Here is a 19,153-nt window from a genome sequence, read left to right on the forward strand (position 1 = left end):
TGGCGTTACAAGTGCCGTGCTCTACCAGCTGAGCTACAGAGAGCACATCTTTAAATGTTATGCAGCAAAAACAGTCAAATATACTGAACAAAAATAAACTCAACATGCAACAATTTCAAAGATTTTACTGAGTTACAGTTCATATAAGGAAATCAGTCATTAGGCCCTAATCTATGGATTTTACATGACTGGGCTGGGGTGCAGGCATGGGTGATCATGCTGTTTAATTAGCTTCTTGATATGCCACACCTGTCAGGTGGATGAATTATCTTGGCAAAGGAGAAAATGCTCACTCACAGGGATATAAAAACTAATTTGTGCACAAAATTTGAGAGAAATACGCTTTTTGTGCATATGGAAAATTTCTGGGATTTTTTTTATTTCAGCTCATGAAACATGGGACCAACACTTAACATTTAGATTTTTCCCAGTGTATATCCAAATCAGATTTTAGTAACCACATTGTGGGCTTGTTACAATACATCAATCATCATGACAGACTTAACAAATAAACACTTTGTTAGATCAGATTTGTTGAATGTGCGCCAATCCAACGTCCTTCTACCCCACTGTCTGCATTCCATTGACCTTTTCCCGCGTCTATCCACATTATCTCCCCGATCTCTTTCCAGAAGTTCAAACTCATTTTCCTGTCTTGGAAATCTCTACACGAGGTATCATAAAGACCTTTTTTATTTGTTAACTTGATCTGACAGCCTTTCGTCAAAGTTCTCCATGTTTGTTGTCAAGAAAGTGAGTTTGTGTTTATACAGGATGTACCGGCCCCACCTATTGTTATAAGCTGACATATGGAATTGTTTTAAGATGGATCATTTAGCCATTTGATTTTGAATTTTAGGACCCCTTTAGGTGTCCCCAAAAAATAGAAAACAATTATTTAATAAAATATAGAATTTTTACGCATCGAAAAACACATTCGTAAATGCCAGAAAAGACAAAAAGTCATATAAATATATATTAGTACTAGTCAAAAGTTTGGACACGCCTACTCATTCAAGGGTTTTTCTTTATTTTTACTATTTTCTACATTGTAGAATAATAGTGAAGACATCAAAACTATGAAATAACACATATGGAATCATGTAGTAATCCAAAAAGTGTTAACAAATCAAAATATATTTTATATTTAAGATTCTTCAAATATGACAGCTTTGCACACTCTTGGCATTCTCTCAACCAGCTTAACCTGGAATGCTTTTCCAACAGTCTTGAAGGAGTTCCCACATATGCTGAGCACTTGTTGCCTGCTTTTCTTTCACTCTGCGGTCCAACTCATCCCAAACCATCTCAATTGGGTTGAAGTCGGGTGATTGTGGAGGCCAGGTCATCTGATGCAGCACGCCATCACTCTCCTTCTTGGTCAAATACCCCTTACACAGCCTGGAGGTGTGTTGGGTCATTGTCCTGTTGAAAAACAAATTATAGTCCAAACCAAATGGGATTGCGTATCGCTGCAGAATGCTGTGGTAGCCATGCTGAATAACTGTGCCTTGAATTCTAAATAAATCACTGACAGTGTCACCAGCAAAGCACCCCCACACCTCCTCCTCCTCCATGCTTCACGAGATAATCCGTTCACCTACTCTGCGTCTCACAAAGACACAGCGGTTGGAACCAAAAATCTCACATTTGGACTCATCAGACCAAAGGACAGATTTCCACCGGTCTAATGACCATTGCTCGTGTTTCTTGGCCCAAGCAAGTCTCTTCTTCTTATTGGTGTCCTTTAGTAGTGGTTTCTTTGCAGCAATTCGACCAAGAAGGTCTGATTCACACTGTCTCCTCTGAACATTTGATGTTGAGATGTGTCTGTTATTTGAACTCTGTGAAGCATTTATTTAGGCTGCAATTTCTGAGGCTGGTAACTAATGAACTCATCCTCTGCAGCAGAGGTAACTCTGGGTCTTCCTTTCCTGTGGCGGTCCTCATGAGAGCCAGTTTCATCATAGCGTTTGATGGTTTTTGCGACTGCACTTGAAGAAACTTTCAAAGTTCTTGAAATGTTCCAGATTGACTGACCTTCATGTCTTAAAGTAATGATGGACTATCGTTTCTCTTTGCTTATTTGAGCTGTTCTTGTCATAATATGGACTTGATCTTTTACCAAATAAGGCTATCTTCTGTATACCAACTCTACCTTGTCAGAACACAACGGATTGGCTCAAACGCATTAAGGAGGAAAGAAATCCCACAAATTAACTTTTAACAAGGCACACCTGTTAATTGAAATGCATTCCAGGTGACTACCTCATGAAGCTGGTTGAGAGAATGCCAAGAGTGTGCAAAGCTGTCATCAAGGCAAAGGGTGGCTACTTTGAAGAATCTCAAAAATATTTTGTATATATATATATATATATATATATATATATATATATATATATATATATACACACACACACACACACACACACACACACACACACACATATATACACACATATATACACACACACACACACTGGGGAAAAAAAGTATTTAGTCAGCCACCAATTGTGCAAGTTCTCCCACTTAAAAATATGAGAGAGGCCTGTAATTTTCATCATAGGTACACGTCAACTATGACAGACAAAATGAGAAAAAAAAATCAAAAAAATCACATTGTAGGATTTTTTATTTACATTTACATTTTACGTCATTTAGCAGACGCTCTTATCCAGAGCGACTTACAGTTAGTGAATACATATTTTTGTATATATATACTGGCCCCCCGTGGGAATCGAACCCACAACCCTGGCGTTGCAAACGCCATGCTCTATCAACTGAGCTACATCCCTGCCGGCCATTCCCTCCCCTACCCTGGACGACGCTGGGCCAATTGTGCGCCGCCCATGAGTCTCCCGGTCGCGGCCGGCTGCGACAGAGCCTGGATTCGAACCAGGATCTCTAGTGGCACAGTTAGCACTGCGATGCAGTGCCTTAGACCACTGCGCCACTCAGGAGACGAATGAATTTATTTGCAAATTATGGTGGAAAATAAGTATTTGGTCAATAACAAAAGTTTCTCAATACTTTGTTATATACCCTTTGTTGGCAATGACACAGGTCAAACGTTTTCTGTAAGTCTTCACAAGGTTTTCACACACTGTTGCTGGTATTTTGGCCCATTCCTCCATGCAGATCTCCTCTAGAGCAGTGATGTTTTGGGGCTGTCGCTGGGCAACACGGACTTTCAACTCCCTCCAAAGATTTTCTATGGGGTTGAGATCTGGAGACTGGCTAGGCCACTCCAGGACCTTGAAATGCTTCTTACGAAGCCACTCCTTCGTTGCCCGGGCGGTGTGTTTGGGATCATTGTCATGCTGAAAGACCCAGCCACGTTTCATCTTCAATGCCCTTGCTGATGGAAGGAGGTTTTCACTCAAAATCTCACGATACATGGCCCCATTCATTCTTTCCTTTACACGGATCAGTCGTCCTGGTCCCTTTGCAGAAAAACAGCCCCAAAGCATGATGTTTCCACCCCCATGCTTCACAGTAGGTATGGTGTTCTTTGGATGCAACTCAGCATTCTTTGTCCTCCAAACACGACGAGTTGAGTTTTTACCAAAAAGTCTGACCATATGACATTCTCCCAATCCTCTTCTGGATCATCCAAATGCACTCTAGCAAACTTCAGACGGGCCTGGACATGTACTGGCTTAAGCAGGGGGACACGTCTTGCACTGCAGGATTTGAGTCCCTGGCGGCGTAGTGTGTTACTGATGGTAGGCTTTGTTACTTTGGTCCCAGCTCTCTGCAGGTCATTCACTAGGTCCCCCCGTGTGGTTCTGGGATTTTTGCTCACCGTTCTTGTGATCATTTTGACCCCACGGGGTGAGATCTTACGTGGAGCCCCAGATCGAGGGAGATTATCAGTGGTCTTGTATGTCTTCCATTTCCTAATAATTGCTCCCACAGTTGATTTCTTCAAACCAAGCTGCTTACCTATTGCAGATTCAGTCTTCCCAGCCTGGTGCAGGTCTACAATTTTGTTTCTGGTGTCCTTTGACAGCTCTTTGGTCTTGGCCATAGTGGAGTTTGGAGTGTGACTGTTTGAGGTTGTGGACAGGTGTCTTTTATACTGATAACAACTTCAAACAGGTGCCATTAATACAGGTAACGAGTGGAGGACAGAGGAGCCTCTTAAAGAAGAAGTTACAGGTCTGTGAGAGCCAGAAATCTTGCTTGTTTGTAGGTGACCAAATACTTATTTTCCACCATAATTTGCAAATTAATTAATTAAAAATCCTACAATGTGATTTTCTGGAGAAAAAAAGTATCATTTTGTCTGTCATAGTTGACGTGTACCTATGATGAAAATTACAGGCCTCTCTCATCTTTTTAAATGGGAGAACTTGCACAATTGGTGGCTGACTAAATACTTTTTTTCCCCACACACACACAGATCTGGGAAAAATTAAGAGACCACTGGAAATTTCTCTTAAAATCAGCATCTCTACATGTATGACAGCCATTCCATTCCAGTGTCTGTTGAATTCCAACACAGGCACACCTCATTCTACTGAATTAGGTACAGATTAGGTGATCACCTGAACCAAATCTTATTTAACGAGGAAAAGTATAAAAACTACTGCTGTGGTCATCACTATCCTCCTGCAATAGGACCAGCTGGATGGCAAAAACTGTGCTAATAGTACCTCAAATGTCATATTAATCAAAAAATAACTATTGACCATGCCAAAAGAGTTGAAAAGGAAAGTTTTGAGTGAGGAAAAGAAGGGTCCAATTCTGGCTTTACTGGCAGAGGGATACGGTGAGCGTCAGGTTGCTTCCATCCTTAAATTTCAATGAGTTCAAGCAGCAGACATTGGGGACAACAAAGCTACAGACCGGCAGAGGGCGAAAACTACTCTCTACTGACCAGGATGACCGCCAACTCATTCGAATGTCCCTCAACCACCGTAGGATGACATCAAGTGACCTACAAAAAGAATGGCAAACGGCAGCTGGGGTGAAGTGCACGGCGAGGACGGTTCAAAACAGGCTCCTAGGGGCAGGGCTGAAGTCGTGCAAAGCGAGAAAAAAGCCCTTCATCAATGAGAAGCAAAGAAGAGCCAGGCTGAGGTTTGCAAAAGACCATAAGGATTGGACCGTAGAGGACTGGAGTAAGGTCATCTTCTCTGATGAGTCCAATTTTCAGCTTTGCCCAACACCTGGTCGTCTAATGGTTAGACAGAGACCTGGAGAGGCCTACAAGCCACAGTGTCTCGCACCCACTGTGAAATTTGGTGGAGGATCGGTGATGATCTGGGGGTGCTTCAGCAAGGCTGGAATCGGGCAGATTTGTCTTTGTGAAGGACGCATGAATCAAGCCATGTACAAGGTTGTCCTGGAAGAAAACTTGCTTCCTTTTGCTCTGACATTGTTCCCCAACTCTGAGGATTGGTTTTTCCAGCAGGACAATGCGCCATGCCACACAGCCAGGTCAATCAAGGTGTGGATGGAGGACCACCAGATCAAGACCCTGTCATGGCCAGCCCAATCTCCAGACCTGAACCCCATTGAAAACTTCTGGAAAGTGATCAAGAGGAAGATGGATGGTCACAAGCCAACAAACAAAGCCGAGCTGCTTGAATTTTTGCGCCAGGAGTGGCATAAGGTCACCCAACATCAATGTGAAAGACTGGTGGAGAGCATGCCAAGACGCATGAAAGCTGTGATTGAAAATCAGGGTTATTCCACCAAATATTGATTTCTGAACCCTTCCTAAGTTAAAACATTAGTATTGTGTTGTTTAAAAATGAACATGAACTTATTTCCTTTGCATTATTCTGACAACACTGCATCTTTTTTGTTATTTTGACCAGTTGTCATTTTCTGCAAATAAATGCTCTAAATGACAATATTTTTATTTGGAATTTGGGAGAAATGTTGTCAGTAGTTTATAGAATAAAATAAAAATGTTATTTTTACCCAATCATACCTATAAATAGTAAAACTAGAGAAACTGATAATTTTGCAGTGGTCTCTTAATTCTTTCCAGAGCTGTATATATTTTTTGTTTGTTTTTTACACATATTGAACCCCTTTTTTGGGGTAGGCACAAAACTACCTCCACACTTCCATTCATTTACATTTACGTCATTTAGCAGATGCTCTTATCCAGAGCGACTTACATTCATTTACCGGTTACCTTTAGACAAGTCCCGTGACAATGGTGGGGGTCATAGAGCACAACTGAGAACACCATCGAGTTCGTGAGAATTTCCCTTTTCCACAGCGGGGTCATATTAGTTTGTAGCCCAAACAGTTCGGATGCTTCAAAACACAAGTTGGTGTACCGACTTCAGACGAGTACCCAGAGACTTGTGGGGGTCGTAGAGTAAAACTGAGACCACCATCGTGTTCGTGAGAGTCTCTCCTTTCCAAAGAGTGGTCATAGGCCAAACGATGTCAACACTACAGACATTTTTGTGAGAAGACCGATTTCCGGGATGTCTCATGGTCTGACAAACACCGCTCTAGCTCTGCTACCTTTCCCTGCTGATGCGGAAGTGCGACAGATATCTCTAGATCAAATTGACTGATTATTGTGTTACTTAGATTGACGCACCGGTGTGTCAATTGACTCTAGGGGGTTAAGTCCTATAGAAAACACAGGTGTGTTGTCTGAGGTGTGGGGACTCACCACAGTCATACTGGATCAGCCTCAGGTCAGGGAAGTGGGTCCTCATGTTGCACTGGATGCGGTGCAGACTGTGTGAGAGCGGGGCCACCTGGGAGGAGAGCAGCGAGGTGAACACGGCCTGCTTGTGGCTCAGAGACGGAGGGGGGTGGCAGCTGTGCATGGTGATGGTCGGAGCCTCCACCGGTGGGATCACAAACGTAAACCTGGAGGAGTAGAAAATAGGGTACCCTCCATCAATCATTAGGCATCACAAGAAAGATAAACAGCAAGTGTTTGAAAACAGACACACCGAATTCAACTAATGAAGGGCTTGGTGATTAGTTAAATCAAGTGTGTTAGTGAAGGGCTAGAACAAAAATATAGACTGTCTCGTGGTTCCAGACAGTGGAAAGCAGCAGCCACTGTGTTACCTTTCTATCATATCTTTGAGCAGCTGCAGCCTGTCCTCAGTGGTGTGGATGGCCTCCCTCAGGGCGCGGCTCTGGTCCCAGTAGTTCATGGTGCTGTGGGACTGGGCGAACAAGCAGGCAGCATGGCCCGAGCGGCCCCACTGACCCAGGGCCCTGGGGGCCGGAGCAGGGCAGGAGCCCGGGAGGAAGGTGAGGAAGTCCAGCACCTCATGGCCGTACACGGGCTTGGCGCTGCAGTGCAGGTCATTGATCCGGATGATTTGGGTCAGGCGGCTGTCTCGCTGCTTCTTGCGGCTGTCTGCCAGCCATGACTGACGGAGAGGAAAGGGACAGTTTGTCAGTTGATAGGACAGCAACAGTTAGAGGCGCTCCAGAGGATTGAAAACAACCTTGTTACTTTTTTTTTTACGTCCCGTTTTGGACTAAACGTGTCAATGTATGGCTCATACATGGATAATAAACCATCTGCAGTCCTCTCCCAGCGGAGAAAGGCACAGAATCCTTAGATTTTTACTTGCCATAATTTTGTGCAATTCAGACATGCTTGTTCATGTCATGTAGTGAGCACACACTCTGAAGTGAGTGGGATTGCCTTGCTACATGCGCTTACCATTTGTTTTTTTGATAACAGCAAAAACACATTGAATACGTTGATCAAATTCATGCATAATAATAAAACATTTAAAATTAGATCTATTAGACCTCGGTAGTAGTTTAATTTCTCTTTCAATATGCTACGTTTCTCTGGAAACCAAGCAGAAAATGATGTGCACTATAGATGGTATTATAAACTGGGTGGTTCGAGCCCTGAATGCTGATTGTCTGAAAGCCGTGGTATATCAAACCGTATACCATGGGTATGACAAAACCTTTATTTTTACTGATAAAATTACGTTGGTAAACAGTTTATAATAGCAATGAGGCACCTTGGGGGTTTGTGATATATGGCCAATATACCACGGCTATGGGCTGTGTCCAGGCACTCCTTGTTGCGTCGTGCATAATAACAGCCGTTAGCCGTGGTATATTGGCCATATACCACACCCCCTCGGGCCTTAATGACAATTGTCAAACTAATCAGAAACACTATGCTCACAACCTGTATCTCCTAAATGCTGTCGCTGCTGTATTTTGTTAGAATTTTTGAATATATTGCGCAAATCACATACAACTCTCAAGAAATGTATACGGCAAACTTTCACCCACGTTTTTTGCAGCAATTCCACCATGAAGGCCTGATTCACACAGTCTCCTCTGAACAGTTGATGTTGAGATGTGTGTGTTACTTGAACTGTGAAGCATTTATTTGGGCTGCAATTTCTGAGGCTGGTAACTTTATCCTCTGCAGCAGAGGTAACGCTGAGTCTTCCTTTCCTGTGGCGGTCCTCATGAGAGCCAGTTTCATCATAGCACTTGATGGTTTTTGCAAATGTACTTGAAGAAACGTTCAAAGTTCTTGAAATGTTCCGGATTGACTGACCTTCATGTCTTAAAGTAATGATGGACTGTCGTTTCTATTTGCTTATTTGAGCTGTTCTTGCCATAATATGGACTTGATCTTTTACCAAATAAGGCTATCTTCTGTATACCAACTCTACCTTGTCAGAACACAACTGATTGGCTCAAACGCATTAAGGAAAGAAATTCCACAAATTAACTTTTAAGAAGGCACACCTGTTCATTGAAATGCATTCCAGGTGACTGCCTCATGAAGCTGGTTGAGAGCATGCCAAGAGTGTGCAAAGCTGTCATCAAGGAAAAGGGCGGCTATTTGAAGAATCGCAAATATAAAATATATTTTGATTTGTTTAACACTTATGGTTACTACATGATTCCATAGCTCTGATGTCTTCACTATTATTGTACAAAAGTAGAAAATAGTAAAAATAAAGAAAAACCCTGGAATGAGTAGGTGTGTCCAAAGTTTTGACTGACTGACTGACACACACACATTCCCATAAAAATCCAAATAACTTAACTGATCTTCATTGTAAAGAGTTTAAACACTGTTTCCTATGCTTGTTCAATGAACCCTAAACAATGAATGAACATGCACCTGTGGAACGGTCCTTAAGACACTAACAGCTTACAGACGGTAGGCAATTAAGGTCACAGTTATGACATTTTTTTTTTTTTTTTTTTTTGTCATTTAGCAGACGCTCTTATCCAGAGCGACTTACAGTTAGTGAATACTTATATATTTTTTTTATACTGGCCCCCCATGTGAGACGCCTAAGACAGCGCTACAGGGAGACAGGACAGACAGCTGATCGTCCTCGCAGTGGCAGACCACGTGTAACAACACCTGCACAGGATCGGTACATCCAAACATCACACCTGCGGGACAGGTACAGGATGGCTACAACAACTGCCCGAGTTACACCAGGAACGCAAAATCCCTCCATCAGTGCTCAGACTGTCCGCAATAGGCTGAGAGAGGCTAGACTGAGGGCTTGTAGGCCTGTTTTAAGGCAGGTCCTCACCAGACATCACCGGCAACAATGTCGCCTATGGGCACAAACCCATCGTCTCTGGACCAGACAGGACTGGCAAAAAGTGCTCTTCACTGACGAGTCGCGGTTTTGTCTCACCAGGGGTGATGGTGGGATTCACGTTTATAGTCGAAGGAATGAGGGTTACACCGAGGCCTGTACTCTGGAGCGGGATCGATTTGGAGGTGGAGGGTCCGTCATGGTCTGGGGCGGTGTGTCACAGCATCATCGGACTGAGCTTGATGTCATTGCAGGCAATCTCAACGCTGTGCGTTACAGGGAAGACATCCTCCTCCCTCATGTGGTACCCTTCCTGCAGGCTCATTCTGACATGACCCTCCAGCATGACAATGCCAACAGCCATACTGCTCGTTCTGTGCGTGATTTCCTGCAAGACAGGAATGTCAGTGTTCTGCCATGGCCAGCGAAGAGCCCGGATCTCAATCCCATTGAGCACGTCTGGGACCTGTTGAATCGGAGGGTGAGGGCTAGAGCCATTCCCCCCAGAAATGTCCGGGAACTTGCAGGTGCCTTGGTGGAAGTGTGGGGTAACATCTCACAGCAAGAACTGGCAAATTTGGTGCAGTCCATGAGGAGGAGATGCACTGCAGTACTTAATGCAGCTGGTGGCCACACCAGATACTGACTGTTACTTTTGATTTTGACCCCCCCTTTGTTCAGGGACACTTATTCCATTTATTTTAGTCACATGTCTGTGGAACTTGTTGAGTTTATGTCTCAGTTGTTGAATCTTGTTATGTTCATACAAATATTTACACATGATAAGTTTGCTGAAAAATACGTTTCTTTTTTTGCTGCGATATATATCTTTGTGCACTGCTGCAGGGGCTCAACAGCAATTACGTGATGACGTAGTACACAACTTCCTATTTGGCTCTTGGGCGCGGCTTTCAGAACTACTGCCAAAAAATATACAAAAGTTATGAAGTCTCTTTAAAGGAACATGACAGGAGTCAGTTTAAGAATTCTGCTGTGGATTGATGACTGACAGAACTAAAAAAGGTACTACTGTGGGATATAAGCTAAAAAAATATGACAACCTCATTATTTCCTACATGGTGATTGAAACAAGTAACAAGAAAAAAAATATATGTTTTAAAAGAAGCAGATATAGTGGAAGTACCATGTAGAAGGGGGAGCGAGGATGTGGGCGAGGTTGTGCCCGAGGTCGAGGGGGGACAAATCCACCAACATGGGACCCTGATTTAGGAACGGCTGATTTAGTGTCGCTGCTCTCCTCACGCGTCGACAAAGAATTCAGACGAGCTAGAGAGGAGAAGTGACTTGTTCAATACAAAGATTGTAAATACAGAAACTGTTTTTAAATTATTTGCATTCATCTCCTCACCTTTCTGTTCTGTGCTGGTTTCTACCTTGGTTTCAATCTTCAGCACTGGGTGAGGGGGCTGGGGCTGACTGGGGTCTGGGGTAGGGATTTGAGGGGGGGCAGGAGTAGGGGTTCGAGGAGGGGCTGGTGTAAGGATTTGAGGGGGGGCTGTGGTAGGGGTTCGAGGAGGGGCTGGTGTAGGAATACGAGGAGGGGCTTGGGTAGCGGTTCTAATTGTGACTGACGTAGGGGTTCTAGGTGGGGCCAGGGTGTATTGAGCAGTGGAAGGTCCGGGGTGGCGATGTGCAGGGGGGGTTCTCACAGCAATGTTGGCATTGGCATGGTGGTGTATGGAGGGTGATGCCTGGGTAGCTACGCGGGGAGAAGGGGGCACTGCCAGGGTGGGTACACCCCCTCCTTCCTTGCTTGACTGGCGTACCACTATCTTCACGATCCCAGAGCTGGTCACCATGGAGGAGGGCACTGGAGAGGAAAGACGGGTAAGAACATGACCATCACTGAACCGCCTTAACAACAAGTCCAGGGTAAAAGACAGCTAACCAGAGAAGATCAGATCAGTTACCACAGACTTGAAGGAGGATGCTGCTGTACCTTGAGAAGCGTTGAGAGGCAGCTGGATTTCCGAGGGTGCTGGAGAGGGGGTGGCAGAACTGAACACTGCTACCTGGGCTGGCTGGCTGATGAGGTGGTGCTGCCCTCCGCTGGTCACCAGATGCATGAAGTTACCTGCGGAGCCCACAGTTAGAACCACACCAGAAAGAACGCATTTAGACACTCCTGTCAGTGCAGGATAGGATAGATACTGTACCACTGAATTAAATAGAACACCAAAGATGGCTGCCTGTATCAACACACTCTAGAGTTTTATGACATGGGCCACTCTATTAATATATATCTCTATATACTGTTCTATGATACTGTTAGGATCTGAGCGGACCTTGTACTGGGCGTGGAGGGGCCACAGGGACCTGGTGGAGCTGGGTTCCAGACAGGGTGAGCTTGTTGCCCTGCAGTTGGAAGGTAACAGGCTTACTGCCCTGGCACGACGACACAGGACGCCCAGCCAACGAGGCCAGGTGGGCGATACTCACTACCTCCCCAGCTGAGATAGAGAGATGAAGAAAGAGAGAGTCATTAAAGAAATGAACTGTTGATGAGTGTCATTTCACCAGTATGCATAAACAAAAAAGGTAAGGAATTTACATTCCAATACATCTTCAGTGCATTTTCAGTTTGTACTTATGCACTGTTCACGCACATTGGTTGCCTGACAGAGTGTTTGAGAGAATGGCAGGTACTCACAGGGAAGCCGGGCCTGCATGTCTGGGCTGAGCAGAACCCGTTGGGTCATGACGTTGCTGGGAGGAAGGGTGGGATGGGTGGCGGGGTTGCAGGAGACGGTGGGCGAGCGCACAGCCAGGACTGGCATTGGGGAGCCAGACCTCACAACAGTGCCCACCGCAAAGGGGCCGCTGGGGTGCATGGGCAGGCGTGAAGGGGCAGTGGGTGCCACTGAACACAACACTGAGGGTTCATGGAAACAAGGGAATAGAAGACAGGATTACATTATGTCTGGTTGTGTAGAATACAATAGTTTGTCCTGCTGTGTAGATGTTTCCACAAGAAATGTTGAATGGAATGTTAAAATCAGACCATAAGAAAAAAAAACACTTCGATCATGTTGATCTTTTCCATGTAAAATCAACAACTATTCAAGCATTATTTATTTCTAACTCCATGCTATTTAGTACTAACCTTGTTGGACTGGAGGTGGAGGGGTGGGCGTTGGGGTCACATCCTGGATGAGACGGGGCATTGGGGCCTGAGCTGCAGGGGTGACAGGGCAGGTGAGCAGAGGGTTGTTCACCACCAGCACCGTGCAACCATCAGCCTTAGGTAACGGCTGGAACATCCTGTTGACCTTCATGCGGACAGGTTTGGGGCGGGGAGGGGGGTCGGGGGACTCCATGACCTCCTGGATCAGCTGGCGGCTGACCTTCCTGCGGGGCAGAAACACGTCGGCCTGGTACCTGGACACGCTGCCCTCTAGACCCACCAGGTCAAACATGGACAGGTCACCGCGCTGAGGGACAGAGGAGAGTAGAGGTTATGGAGGTTTAGATACGTATAAATGCATTTTATATGCATCTAAACGTGTATATGTGCGCACACACTCAGATGCTAACCTTGAATGGGGAGATCTCCAGGGCTCGCTGTACCAGGGAGGCTGTATGGAAGACGATGGGCTTGGTGATGAAGGGGGAGTGGATGGGCCGCGGGTCAAACAGGTTGGGGTGGTTACACACTTTACGGAGCTGCATCAAGATGTTGATCACAGACATGAAGTGACCGCTAGCCAGCGTTTCCCGGGTACTAAGAGAGAGAGCGATAAAAGGGAGAGAAATAAAGTGAGATTACAAAAAAAAGGGATTCCTATACAATGCTAACTAGTAGATGATCTAAGCAACAGTAGCTGTTTAAAGTACATCATAGTGATGTAAAAACCTTCTGGCAATGAGAAATAGGAATATACAGGTAAAAAGCTAATTACTGGCAGAATTTCAAACCAATGAGCCCTCCTGCAATGCATTAATTTGCTTCCAGTAACACCCTTGTCTATAGATACTCACGAGGCCTGTGCCATGAAGTCATCGTAGAGGAAGCGCTGTCTCTTGGACAGACGGCAGCGCACCACATGTTCATACTTCTTAGGCATCTGCTTCTCCACATCCACCTTGATTCTCCTCAACAGAAACGGCCTAAGCACCTGGAAGGTAAAAACAGAAAGTGGTGATATATCGGGTTAGGGAACAGAATGTCTTTCAAAACATCTCAATGTGCGCAAACATGTAAAACAGTTAGTGGTAATAAATAGTAACTTCTTATTTAACATTAATCTGGACCCTCCTAAATATTCGGACCAATCCACACCCCCTTGACCAACTGCGCGTTACTCCATCTATGCCAGCCTGAGTTCTTACCTTATGTAACCTCTTGACCAGACCCTCATTGTACTCCTGGCTGCCCTCGATCATGCCGGTGAGGGGGTTGGAGAACCACTCCTTGAACTCTCGGTGTGACTGGAAGACGTGGGGCATGAGGAAGTGCATCAGGGACCACAGCTCCATCAGGCTGTTCTGCAGTGGGGTGCCCGTCAAGAGCAGGCGCCTCTGACTGGGGCCAGAAAAAACATAGAATACGTTATAATGACCAGAGGTTATGACTAAAGATTTTTATATTCTACTGGACGAAGAACTTTCAGCTTTTGTTGTCATAATTTTGACTGATATTGGTAAAGGAAGAATGCAGAGAAATGGAAGCACTTGTCTGAAGGTTTTTAGAAAAGCGCTATAAGAATCCTTTGTATTATTATGATTATTTATTCTTTCATAAATGAGGATTATAAATGTTCAATGGCAACAGTTATACTAGTCATCTATAACCATCTCCTCCCTCCTCTCCCCTCCCTTAGTGCGGACCTGTTGAAGTTGAGCAGGCTTTGCCAGCGCTGGGACTTGAAGTTCTTGATGTTCTGGGCCTCGTCCAGGATGAGGTAGCGCCAGGACTTGCGACGGAAGGCCTGGTGGTCCTGCAGCACCAGCTTGTAGGAGGTGATGCACACGTGGAAGGCGTTGGGCTTGGTCCAACCCTGAAAATAGGACTTTTTTTATTAGCTTATCGAAAGGGTCTGGCACTTGAATTGATCCACTTCAGTGGGCCAGGGCTTTTATCCACTTCAGTATGCAAGACTGACTTTTTGTTCAGTTGGAATGAGACAGGGAGCACCAGAAAGGAGATGAGGCAGCACCAGTGAAGATTATTTTGGAACCCGCAAGGGAAAAGGAAAAGAGGTCGCCAAAGAAAAACCTGGAGGCCGGAGTTTGAGGCAGAACATCTGCAAGGGGTGAAACAAGCTGGAGAGGACTGCCCAGAACAGATTGCGCTGGAGAGGAGTCATCGTGAGGTGCCGTGGGCCCGAGTTAGTGAGTGCCAGTGACGATTTGTATCCATTTACAAGGGAATTTGGTGATTGTTGGTAGTTGTTTACCTGTCTCTTGAGTTTCCTCTCCTTCTGACTGCCGTAGTAAGTGAGGATTTTGAATCCAGGACACCAGCGCTTCAGCTCCATCTCCCAATTCAGCATCACACTGGTTGGCACGATAATCAGATGGGGCCCCCAGTTACCTGAACAACCAACTTGATTTAGTATCCGATATATAGGTTGGTGCATCTCTTCTATTGTCCTGGTAAAACGTTGAAACGTTGGTGTATGAATGGACGAAAGGATTGTAATGAATGACTCAATGTCTTACCCTTTTCACAGGCGAGGTGAGCCAGCAGGGCGATGGTCTGGATAGTCTTCCCCAGGCCCATCTCGTCAGCCAGGATGCCGTTGAGCTTCTTCTCGTACATGGTGACCAGCCAGTCCAGGCCGATGTGCTGGTACTCACGCAGCTGGCCCACCAGCAAGAACGGAATGGGAGTCTTGACCTATTGACGAAGAACAAACAATTACATGAATAAAGAGATATAGACTAGTTAAATACACTATATATACACACAAAAGTATGTGGACACCCCTTCAAATTAGTGGATTCGGCTATTTCAGCCACACCCGTTGCTGACAGGTGTATAAAATCGAGCACACAGCCATGCAATCTCCATAGACAAACATTGGCAGTAGAATGGCCTTACTGAAGTGCTCAGTGACTTTCAACATGGCACTTTCCAAAAAGTCATTTAGTCAAATTTCTGCCCTTCTACAGCTGCCTCAGTCAACTGTAAGTGCTGTTATTGTGAAGTGGAAACGTTGAGGAGCAACAACAGCTCAGCCGCGAAGTGGTAGGCCACACAAGCTCACAGAACGGGACCGCCGAGTGCTGAAGCGTGTAAATATCGTCTGTCATCGGCTGCAACACTCACTACCGAGTTCCAAACTGCCTCTGGAAGCAACGTCAGCACAATAACTGTTCGTCGGGAAATGGGTTTCCATGGCCAAGCAGCCGCACACAAGCCTAAGATCACCATGCGCAATGCCAAGCGTCGGCTGGAGTAGTGTAAAGCTCGCCGCCATTGGACTCTGGAGCAGTGGAAATGCGTTCACTGGAGTGATGAATCACACTTCACCATCTGGCAGTCCGATGGACAAATCTGGGTTTGGCGGATGCCAGGAGAACACTACCTGACCCAATGCATAGTGCCAACTGTAAAGTTTGGTGGAGGAGGAATAATGGTCTCGGGCTGTTTCATGGTTCGGGCTAGGCCCCTTAGTTCCAGTGAAGGGAAATCTTAACGCTATAGCATACAATAACATTTTAGACGATTCTGTGCTTCCAACTTTGTGTCAACAGTTTGGGGACGCCCCTTTCCTGTTTCAGCATGACAACGCCCCTGTGCACAAAGCGAGATCCATACAGAAATGTTTTGTCGAGATCAGTGTGGAAAAACTTGACTGGCCTGCACAGAGCCCTGACCTCAACCCCATCGAACACCTTTGGGATGAATTGGAACGCCGACTACGAGCCAGGCCTAATCGCACAACATCAGTGCCCGACCTCACTAATGCTCTTGTGGCTGAATGGAAGCAAGTTCCCACAGCAATGTTCCAACATACAGTGCATTCGGAAAGTATTCAGACCTTGACTTTTTCCACATTTTCTTACGTCACAGCCTTATTCTGAAATTGATTACATTGTCCCCCCCCATCAATCTACACACAATACCCCATAATTACAAAGGAAAAACAGGTTTTAAGAAATTGTTGCTAATTTATAAAAAATAAAACTGAAATATCACATTTACATAAGTATTCAGACCCTTTACTCAGTACTTTGTTCAAGCACCTTTGGCAGCGATTACAGCCTCAAGTCTTCTTGGGTATGACGCTACAAGCTTGGCACACCTGTATTTGGGGAGTATCTCCCATTCTTAGATTTGACATTTTAGACATTTAGCAGACACTCTTATCCAGAGCGACTTACAGTTAGTGAGTGCTTCTCTGCAGATCCTCTCAAGCTCTGTCAGGTTGAATGGGGAGTGTCGCTGCACAGCTGTCAGGTTTTCATCAAGGATCGCTGTGTACTTTGCTCCGTTCATCTTTCCCTCGATCCTGACTAGACTCCCAGTCCCTGTCGCGCTGAAAAACATCCCCACAGCATGATGCTGCCACGAACTCTGGAGCTCTGTTAGTGACCATCGGGTTCTTGGTCACCTCCCTGACCAAGGCCCTTCTCCCTGATTGCTCAGTTTGGCCGGACGGCCAGCTCTAGGAAGAGTCTTGGTGGTTCCAAACGTCTTCCATTTAAGAATGATGGAGGCCACTGTGCTCTTGAGGACCTTCAATGATGCAGACATTTTTTGGTACCCTTCCCCAGATCTGTGCCTCGACACAATCCTGTCTCGGAGCTCTACGGACAATTCCTTCGACCTCATGGCTTGGTTTTTGGTGCTAGGTGCTAACATCAAGGCTTGGTGACCCGATCCTGTAGGTTCATGCTCTACAACATTCAGAGAGTACGACCCTGCCTTACACAGGAAGCGGCACAGGTCCTAAATCCAGGCACTTGTCATCTCCCGTCTGGATTACTGCAACTCGCTGTTGGCTGGGCTCCCTGCCTGTGCCATTAAACCCCTACAACTCATCCAGAATGCCGCAGCCCGTCTGGTGTTCAACCTTCCCAAGTTCTCTCACGTCACCCCGCTCCTCCGCACACTCCACTGGCTTCCAGTTGAAGCTCGCATCTGCTACAAGACCATGGTGCTTGCCTACGGAGCTGTGAGGGGAACGGCACCTCCGTACCTTCAGGCTCTGATCAGTCCCTACACCCAAACGAGGGCATTGCGTTCATCCACCTCTGGCCTGCTGGACCCCCTACCTCTGCGGAAGCACAGTTCCCGCTCAGCCCAGTCAAAACTGTTCGCTGCTCTGGCACCCCAATGATGGAACAAGCTCCCTCACGACGCCAGGACAGCGGAGTCACTCACCACCTTCCGGAGACACTTGAAACCCCACCTCTTTAAGGAATACCTGGGACAGGATAAAGTAATCCTTCTAATAGTAATGTGGTTATCCCACTGGCTATAAAGGTGAATGCACCAATTTGTAAGTCGCTCTGGATAAGAGCGTCTGCTAAATGACGTAAATGTAAAAATGTTAATGTTTTTGCTCTGACATGCACTGTTATCTGTGGGACTTTATATAGACAGGTGTGTGCCTTTCAGATCATGTCCACTCAATTGAATTTACCACAGGTGGACTCCAATCAAGTTGTAGAAACATCTCAAGGATGCTCAATGGAAACAGGATGCACCTGAGCTCAATTTCAAGTGTCATAGCAAAGGGTCTGAATACTTATGTAAAAAAAATAATAATTTTGTTTTGCTTCATCATTATGGGGTAGTGTGTGTAGATCACATGTGTCAAACTCATTCCACGGAGGGCCTAGTGGCTGCGGGTTTTCACTCCTCCCTTGTCCTTGATTGATGAATTAAGGTCACTAATTAGTAAGGAACTCCCCACACCTGGTTGTCTAGGGCTTAATTGAAAGGAAAAACCAAAAACCTGCAGACACTAGGCCCTCCATGGAATGAGTTTGACACCCCTGGTGTAGATTGATGAGGATTATTTTTTATTTCATCCATTTTATAAGGCGGCTGTAACTTGTGGAAAAAGGGAACGGATCTAAATACTTTCAGAATGCACTGTATAGTGGAAAGCTTTCCCAGAAGAGTGGAGGCTGTTTAACCAGCAAAGGGGGGACCAACTCCATTTTAACGCCCATGATTTTGGAATGAGCAGGTGTCCATATACTTTAGGTCATGTAATGTATTTTACTATTGGAGGACAGGCTTATTGTAATGGCTGGAACGGAATGAATGGAACAATATTAACCTTTCCCTTAAGTTAAGTCAACTCCAAACTAATAGCAAAGGGTCCTTACTTGATCATCTGGCCAGTGTTGTAGGGCATGGGTTACCCACCTTGGTTGTGGCAAGGGTGTAGCCTTTGGGTTGCAGGCTCTCTGCAGTAGCAGCAATGTGGCTGATCTCCTTCTTGGGCCGCGGGCCGGTTGGGAGAGGGGGACTGTGGTCCCCCTCCTTCAGCAGGATCTCCATCCCCTCATCGCACTCATCATCTTCATCACTATCCTCTTCATCATTGTCACGGACCTCTTCCTCTTCACTGTCCTCATTATCTAGTGAGTGGTTGGTGAGAAGAGGGGTAATGCAGTGA

At 45.6% G+C, this 19,153-nt stretch overlaps 1 protein-coding gene across 1 annotated transcript in view; it reads right to left on the reverse strand.

Annotated features, from left to right (window-relative positions):
* The window catches only part of LOC311100725 (uncharacterized protein), a 41,769-nt gene that overhangs the window by 8,571 nt on the left and 14,045 nt on the right, over nucleotides 1–19,153 (reverse strand). Inside the window, exons 11-25 of the mRNA XM_084141685.1 lie at nucleotides 18,901–19,115; nucleotides 15,234–15,411; nucleotides 14,969–15,105; nucleotides 14,400–14,569; nucleotides 13,902–14,094; nucleotides 13,551–13,687; nucleotides 13,107–13,293; nucleotides 12,676–13,003; nucleotides 12,223–12,444; nucleotides 11,858–12,022; nucleotides 11,512–11,646; nucleotides 10,921–11,382; nucleotides 10,696–10,838; nucleotides 7,060–7,370; nucleotides 6,650–6,852 (exon numbers count right to left, since the gene is read on the reverse strand). Of these exons, the coding sequence (XP_083997811.1) occupies nucleotides 6,650–6,852; nucleotides 7,060–7,370; nucleotides 10,696–10,838; nucleotides 10,921–11,382; nucleotides 11,512–11,646; nucleotides 11,858–12,022; nucleotides 12,223–12,444; nucleotides 12,676–13,003; nucleotides 13,107–13,293; nucleotides 13,551–13,687; nucleotides 13,902–14,094; nucleotides 14,400–14,569; nucleotides 14,969–15,105; nucleotides 15,234–15,411; nucleotides 18,901–19,115 (3,186 nt within the window). The remainder of the gene's footprint in view (nucleotides 1–6,649; nucleotides 6,853–7,059; nucleotides 7,371–10,695; nucleotides 10,839–10,920; nucleotides 11,383–11,511; nucleotides 11,647–11,857; nucleotides 12,023–12,222; nucleotides 12,445–12,675; nucleotides 13,004–13,106; nucleotides 13,294–13,550; nucleotides 13,688–13,901; nucleotides 14,095–14,399; nucleotides 14,570–14,968; nucleotides 15,106–15,233; nucleotides 15,412–18,900; nucleotides 19,116–19,153) is intronic.

This window comes from Coregonus lavaretus, assembly GCF_964263955.1.
Source record: "Coregonus lavaretus genome assembly, chromosome: 25".
Taxonomy (NCBI): Eukaryota; Metazoa; Chordata; class Actinopteri; order Salmoniformes; family Salmonidae; genus Coregonus; species Coregonus lavaretus.